We start from the raw sequence: 8,192 nt of genomic DNA, 5'->3' as shown, positions 1-8,192 counted from the left end.
CCCGCCTCTATGTCTTGGCAGCCTGACAACAAACGTTGGCTTTAAGCAAACGAGAGAGACGCGTGTTGTGCCCCACTACTTGCCTGCCTGCTTCGCTACATGGTTCCAGACCCAGAGAAATGTGTTGAGGAAAAACATATGATACCATCTCTTTCAGCAGGGAGACAGTGGTTAGATGTGACACTGTATTTGTTAGAGGGAAAGCACAGTATTTTTCATGTTAAAGTAAGTGACCTTATACAGTGACCTGGAATGTACAGTATTGGGGGAGGATAAAGTGACAAGGTATGTGGTGGGGTCCATTGACATAGGGTTGGGTTCATGCAATCAAACCAATAGCAACTTACCTTTGTTTCCACAACTAAACCCACACACGTACCCTTATCTAAAAACGTAAAGCATCTGCCTGTGAAGGGAAGCTACCTACTATTCTTAAAGGTGACTCACCACCTGGATTCGGTCTTATGTAGCAAAATTTGAAATGGTGTATTTTACATTGGATACAAGTAGAGACTCAGAGCTACAAAATGGTGTATCATACACTACAATGGCATATCATACACTGCATTTTTGAGGAACAATGGGAAAGTAATTCTGTTTTGAAAGTTGCTAAACTTGTAAACTCACTTTTCAGAAAATGGCCTTTGAATATTTTGGTATCTAGTGATGAGCTCTTTTTTGTTTCCACCCATTCAGCATCGTTCACACCCTTTTAAGCTTTAGCCCCCCCCCCCATCTCGTTTCGCTCTCGGAGCATTCAGAGTGCACACTTGACTCTCTGGCCGATGATTTGCTTACCTCCTGGATAACATGAAAACAGCCTAACCAGCTCTGCTGGTACAATTTCATTACGCTTTTTTGCGGACGTTTACTGACWTCGGCCATATTCAACGGGTGTTGTACACTTTAGCTAAAGACATGTAGCTAGCTAGCTAGGTAAACAATGAACATAGCTAGGTAAACAGTGTGTACGATCACACACGTTATCTAGGTAAACAACAATGAACACAGTGCCAAATCATGTCGTTACTACCCTGTATAAATATGCTGGGAGATAACTAACCAGGTTCAATGATGGCTAGCTAACATTAGGCTCTAACTYGAAAAGCAAACGGCTCTGGGACACCACTAACGTCAGCCAGGGAGCCAACCAGCTAACATTAGCTAGCTAGCGAACAGAACACTTTAACTGGAAAGAAACCACTTTCTGTCAAAATTAGAAATGTGTAATATCTGAAAATGTAGCTAGCTAACGCTAGACTATCTTACCTGTATACATCATTATGCATGATGGACGCGTCTTCCTGTCACGGATGCCATGCCACGGTTGCCCTTAGTTTGAAGATGTAATCTGGAGACAGGTGTTTTCTCCATCTCTTTAGCTATCATACACTAATTCCACTGATTTCAAAACTTGATCCTCCAGAAAGTGGAGAGCAACACTTATGCAGCTCCACTACACAATAAGTTTTTGAAAAAGACGCGTTCGACAGGATTACCAACACAGACTGACCAGCTCAAATTTCTTTCTGTCTGTGTGTGTATGTGCCAATGGTCCAGATGGCTACTCTGTCCTCCGCCATGGACACACATATGGCATCTACTGCAGGCAGAACCCCCTACTGGGGACACTTTAACACTATGATATGATGGCCTGTTCTTGGCAGGAGGAGGGTGTCTTCTGGTCCATACTGTTGAACGACCATTAGTAGGAGATAGACGTGATGGGAGGGATGGAAGCATCATGGTCCTTGGATAGTGTSTTTCTATTGGTCAGGTCATAGTGTGGAGGTTGGAGGACATTGGTGACTTAAGACGTAGGGTAATGTGAAGTAGAGGTTCGTGATTGTTTTGAGAAAGAACTAGAAGTCAAAGAAAAGCGGAGGATAGAGACAGAGAGACAAAGTGTGTGTGTGGCACTGGGTGAGTGTGTTCGTATGTATGCGCATGCATATTTGGTGTGGGAGAAAATGCGTGTGAAATCCTGCAGTGGTGTCCCTCCTCGTCCCCCGTCATAAAGAATGATTTCCTGGGCCAAGGCGGCCAGGGCATGATGAGGTCATGGCGCCATCATTTGTTTTCCAGGAGCGTGTGAAGCTATTGATTGTGACACCAGGGCTCCAGGCAAATGTCGTCCATATTTACCCAGATTAATTAAACAGTCCCGCTTCCACACGTCACACTGCCTCCAGGAATACGTTAACGCTAGCTCTGTCAGTATGACCTTGTATTAAACTCTGAGCGCGTGTCTGGCTCCACAAAAGGAATTGACAATGACAGGGTGAAGAGCCTGCTTCCAGTCTGTTTGTGCTGGGTTGCAAACATTTGTTATCATTGTGCATGACCATCTCTCTCTCTCTCTCTCTCTCGCTCTCTCTCTCTCTCTCTCTCTTCTCCTCATTGCTTAAATTGAAAATAATGATTTGCATTACAAACGCTGGGCATTGCTTTTGGCGAGACTGAAATTAATATGATGCACCTTGGTTCTCCCACTTAATCAACATCCTTTGAAATATAGAGCCGTACTCACTGACAGAAACATCTCACTCGTTTGTCCACCACACAATTCACTGATTAGTGTATTTCTGTGCCTAATGGTTTTGTCCATTATCTGAGGTCTAACTCAGGTAACATTAATGCTGGGACCTATTCAGTAGAATGCAACGGTTCAGATTACCATTTTAGATAGAAATGTAGCGTATTGAACTGAGACAAAACGAGTTCTGCATGATAAGACCATGCTTGTTTCTACACAATATTGAATAAGCCCTATTGAACACCCTGTAGGTCTTTGTTTTTTGGCAGTCTATTTGGCCTTGATTGGCTGTGTGTCTCCCCTCCTCCAGGTGATGTCATCGTGTACATCAATGACGTGTGTGTCCTGGGCACCACCCATGCCGACGTGGTCAAGCTGTTCCAGTCAGTGCCCATCGGGCAGAGTGTAACCCTGGTACTTTGCCGTGGCTACCAGCTGCCCTACGACCCCGAGGACCCGGGCGCCAGCGCCGGCGCCACCACCACCACCCTCCTCTCCCCCCTGGGCCTGATGGAGCAGCGCCCCCTCCTGGTCAACGGACGCTCCAACTACGACAGCTACATGGACTACATCTCGCGCACGGCACGCTTCGTCCAGGAGCACGGTGACCAACATCTCAACGCCCACCACCACCATCAACCCCCTCCGCCGCCGCACCCCGGCGACACCCACCTGGACGGCTCCTCCCTGACGCCCGGCGGGCCGCACGGCGAGGACTCGGTGTCCATGGCYTCATCGGGGGCGACGCAGGCGGAGCTGCTGACGCTGACCATGGTGAAGGGGGCGGAAGGGTTCGGGTTCACCATCGCAGACAGCCCGACGGGCCAGAGGGTGAAGCAGGTGCTGGAGCCCCAGGGGTGTCCTGGTCTGTGTGAGGGGGACCTGATCGTAGACATCAACCAGCAGGGAGTGCAGGGCCTCAGTCACACCCAGGTGGTGGAGCTGCTCAAGGAGTGTGCCGTCGGGGCTGAGACAAGCCTGGTCATCCAGAGGGGTGGAGGAGGTAAGAATAACCCTGGGGCCTCCATAACCGGCTGGCTTCTTCCTGTCTTCCTTTCCATGTAGCAGAGCTTCTTCATATACCCATCTCTCTCTCTCTCTCTCTCTCTCTCTCTCTCTGTCTGTACATTTGTGGCCAAAAGTTTTGAGAATGACACAAATATACATTTTCACAAAGTCTGCTGCCCCAGTTTGTATGATGGCAATTTGCATATACTCCAGAATGGTGTGAAGAGTGATCAGATGAATTGCAATTAATTGCAAAGTCCCTCTTTGCTGTGCAAATGAACTGAATCCCCAAAAAAACATTTCCACTGCATTTCAGCCCTGCCACGAAAGTACCAGCTGACATCATGTTAGTGATTCTCTCATTAACACAGGTGTGAGTGTTGAGGCTGGAAATCACTCTGTCATGCTGATTGAGTTCGAATAACAGACCGGAAGCTTCCTCTGTCAACCATGGTTATCTGCAAGGGAACACGTGCCATCATCATTGCTTTGCACAAAAAGGGCTTCACAGGCAAGGATATTGCTGCCAGTAAGATTGCACCTAAATCGACCATTTATCGGATCATCAAGAACTTGAAGGAGAGCGGTTCAATTGTTGTGAAGAAGGCCTCAGTGCACCCAAGAAAGTCCAGCAAGCGCCAGGACCATCTCCTAAAGTTGATTCAGCTGCGGGATCGATACAGAGCTTGCTCAGGAATGGCAGCAGGCAGGTGAGTGCATCTGCACGCACAGTGAGGCGAAGACTTTTGGAGGATGGCCTGGTGTCAAGAAGGGCAGCAAAGAAGCCACTTCTCTCCAGGAAAAACATCAGGGACAGACTGATATTCTGCAAAAGGTACAGGGATTGGACTGCTGAGGACTGGGGTAAAGACATTTTCTCTGATGAATCCCCTTTCCGATTGTTTGGGGCTTCCGGAAAAAAGCTTGTCCGGAGAAGACAAGGTGAGCGGTACCATCAGTCCTGTGTCATGCCAACAGTAAAGCATCCTGAGACCATTCATGTGTGGGGTTGCTTCTCAGCCAATGGAGTGGGTTCACTCACAATTTTACCTAAGAACACAGCCATGAATAAAGAATGGTACCAACACATCCTCCGAGAGCAACTTCTCCCAACCATCCAGGAACAGTTTGGTGACGAACAATGCCTTTTCCAGCATGATGGAGCACCTTGCCATAAGGCAAAAGTGATAACTAAGTGGCTCTGGGAACAAAACATCGATATTTTGGGTCCATGACCAGGAAACTCCCCAGACCTTAATCCCATTGAGAACTTGTGGTCAATCCTCAAGAGGCGGGTGGACAAACAKAAACCCACAAATTCTGACAAACTCCAAGCATTGATTATGCAAGAATGGGCTGGCCTCAGTCAAGATGTGGCCCAGAAGTTAATTGACAGCATGCCAGGGCGTATGGCAGAGGTCTTGAAAAAGAAGGGTCAACACTGCAAATATTGACTCTTGCATCAATTTCATGTAATTGTCAATAAAAGCCTTTGACACTTATGAAATGCTTGTAATTATACTTCAGTATTCCATAGTAACATCTGACAAAAATATCTAAAGACACTGAAGCAGCAAACTTTGTGGAAATTAATATCTATGTCATTCTCAAAACTTTTTACCACGACTGTATATCTTGCTCTCTCACACTGTCTTTCTCTTTCTCCTCCTTTTACTCTCTATCTCTCTCTCTTTTTTCCTGGTGACCTGGTCCAGGTGAGTGTGTGTGTCCTGTCCTAAGACCACAGAAACCCACTATACAYTACGGCCGTGTTTGACTGACACACAGCTACTCTCACAGGATCTTTACTCTACTTTACTTTACTTACTGGGGAGAAAAAGTGCTTACCTTCCGTTTACTCTGAAGGACTCATGTTGTGCATATTTAGCTTGCGCTCCTTCTTTGGCATCCGAACAGAGATTTTATTGATTACATTTCCTGCTTGATAAAAACGCTGACTCATTTTAAAGGTTTTTAAGTTTTTCTATTTGTACTGCGACCTTTCTTTTAGAAAAGTTTTAGAAGAGTCTAGACTTTTGTGTGCAGAAAATTACAGCCAAAATAAAAAGACAATGACGTGAGCAAGATATAAGCTACTACCCTTACTAACATACTGTACACTACATACTTAGTGAGTATATACTACATACTATATACTATTAGTTAATTTCAGTATACTGTAAACAAACAGTATCCTTTCAGTTGAGCGTACTAGCTCTTCGCCTGTCTACCGAAAGTTGATGCTGTTGCTATGCAACCTCTTGCTAGCTAGTTATAGCATACAAATGACTAGTTAGACATTTTACGACTTCGGGTGTGTTCAAATTCAATCTGGAGGGCCAGAGTGTGCTCGTAAATTCCGAGCTTTGTCAGATTGTCCGTTTGTAAATTCAGAGCGTTTCGCTCTCGGAGCGCACACTGGACGCTCGGGCCGAGGAGTAGGGTTGCTTTGAGCGTTCTGACCTTACAATGGCAGTCAAGCACCCAAGCTAACATTGGCTAGCTTGCTAGCTACTTCCAGACACAAATGAGACCACTCTGACCATTTTACTCCCTCTAGCAGAGCTGGTTAGGCAGTTTTCATGTTATCCAGAGCGTTGTTGACTGTAACTGTGCTGCTGGCAACAATTAAATAACTTTTTCCCCTCACGTTTACTGACACCAGCCATATTCAACGGGTGTTGGGCGCTTGTATATTCATTATTCTGGCAAATCGGAGTAGAAAGCCAGAGCGAATTTACGAAAGCACCTGAATGTCCATTGAGAGCGCACAACYACTATACCATTTAGCTAAGCTAAGAATGATGGGAAAAACCAAGTCAATAAGCATTGGGTAGTTAGTTAGATAGCGTATAGTTAATATACTGGCAAGTTTGATGTATAAGTAGTCAACTAACGTTAGGTAGCTAGCTAACAACATACCGGTACATACTGCTGTAATGATATGATGTGGTTCGTAAGGACAGTGTAGCTAACAAATTGTCAGCCAACATAACGTGTAAGGTCACTTATTTGAAAAGTCATTACTTGATTACATTGGTCAACATTTTCTTAACATTTGTCATAATTAGTTAAAGCAATGGATTTGTATCCGCTCTCGTTGTACTTCGGCTGCATATTTTTCGCCATTTTCTTCAAATCTGAAAACGATGTGAAGCCACGCCCATTTCCTGAATAATTGCATTATGGGCCCTAAAGTACGGAAATAGTGTCCTCTGCTTGTATACTTCCTATTTTGGAGAATGTAGTACGATATCCGGGAACTTTTGGCATACTAACTATATCCATACTATGACCAATAAACATACTATATACTCAATTCACTTCACAAATACTACGGTTAGTGTGGTTAGTATGAGTATTCGAACAGCTATAGAGTGTAGATCTATTCTATGTGCGCTATTTCTATGCTTCCCGTTCTTAAGTTTAGTTTTTGCCTCTTTTACTTTCGGTTTTGTACACCAGCTTCAAACAGCTGAACATTTCTATAGTTATGGTTATGGAAAATATATTTCATAGCGGTTTCGATGGTACAATGATTCACTACACAATGACTGCTTGTTTTGTCACATAAACTGAAATTACTAGAATTTTTGCAACCAGGAAATGTTGGAGCGATTTCTGCATATTGCACCTTTTTAAGATTTTATATGGAACCCAATAGCACTGTGGTCACCTATTCAAGTCAGAAAAATCTGACTTCTCTAAGGTTGCAAACTTCTACTTGATGGACCTTGTTTAATGGGATGTCAGAATGGTTTTGTATCATTCAGGGGAGAAAGAGCGATCTCATGGAGGAGAGAGTGGGAGTGATCCCATCCCCTTGTATCTCTAGGAGGTGGAGATTTTATTGATTGAATTTCCTGCTTGATAAAAACGCTGACTCATTTTCAAGGTGTCTGTTTTCTATTTGCCCTGCAACCTTTCTTTTAGAAAAGTATGTAAGACTTTTGTGTGCAGAGAATTACAGCGTGAAATAAATAGACAATGACGTGATCAGGATATAGAATGTTAACAAGCCAGTGCCAGTTGATAATTTGCGCTATAGTGCTTTTATTTCCGTCTTGTTTGTCTYAGAGAAAGGCCTGCTAAGGCAACATGTAACAGGCTGCTAACAGGCTAGCCATKTTTATCTGAGTCATACTATGATTCTCCTCTTGTTTCCTCTAGGATGATTGGAGTGTTGTATTGTATAGATGATCACATCAGATAGATCAGTTATATGAATGCTGTGCTTATACAGGTACATTACTTGGGCTAGAATTGCGGTAGGAAATCTGATACAATTGTATATGGAACTCCATGTCACTGGTCAAAGTCAGAAAATTGTCCCTTTCTAATATAAGGGAGAAAACCTCTACTTGATGGACCTTGTTTAATGTGACGTCAGTATCGTTTTGTATCATTCAGGGGAGAGAGAGAGAGGGAGTGATCCCATCCACCGTAGAGGTTAATAGCAGGACATGAGTTGTAGTTAAGCCTACTGTGATCAGGAAGCTCCCATTAATCCTCCTGCCCTATTGAAGTGTGGAGTCAGTGATTGCAATAATGCCCCACAATGACTCAGCCATTACACTGCTTAATCCTCCTGCCCTATTGAAGTGTGGAGTCAGTGATTGCAATAATGCCCCACAATGACTCAGCCATT

The 8,192-nt window shown here is 44.4% G+C and overlaps 1 protein-coding gene across 1 annotated transcript in view; it reads left to right on the top strand.

Moving 5' to 3' along the window:
- The window catches only part of LOC112071098 (membrane-associated guanylate kinase, WW and PDZ domain-containing protein 2-like), a 112,354-nt gene that overhangs the window by 66,813 nt on the left and 37,349 nt on the right, over positions 1–8,192 (top strand). The window contains 1 exon segment of the mRNA XM_070439250.1: positions 2,847–3,539. Coding sequence (XP_070295351.1) covers positions 2,847–3,539 — 693 coding nt within the window.

This window comes from Salvelinus sp. IW2-2015, unplaced genomic scaffold (assembly GCF_002910315.2).
Source record: "Salvelinus sp. IW2-2015 unplaced genomic scaffold, ASM291031v2 Un_scaffold1520, whole genome shotgun sequence".
Classification (NCBI taxonomy): Eukaryota; Metazoa; Chordata; class Actinopteri; order Salmoniformes; family Salmonidae; genus Salvelinus; species Salvelinus sp. IW2-2015.
The sequence above is the reverse complement of the archived record's forward strand: the minus strand, read 5'-3'. Positions and strand labels throughout refer to the sequence as shown.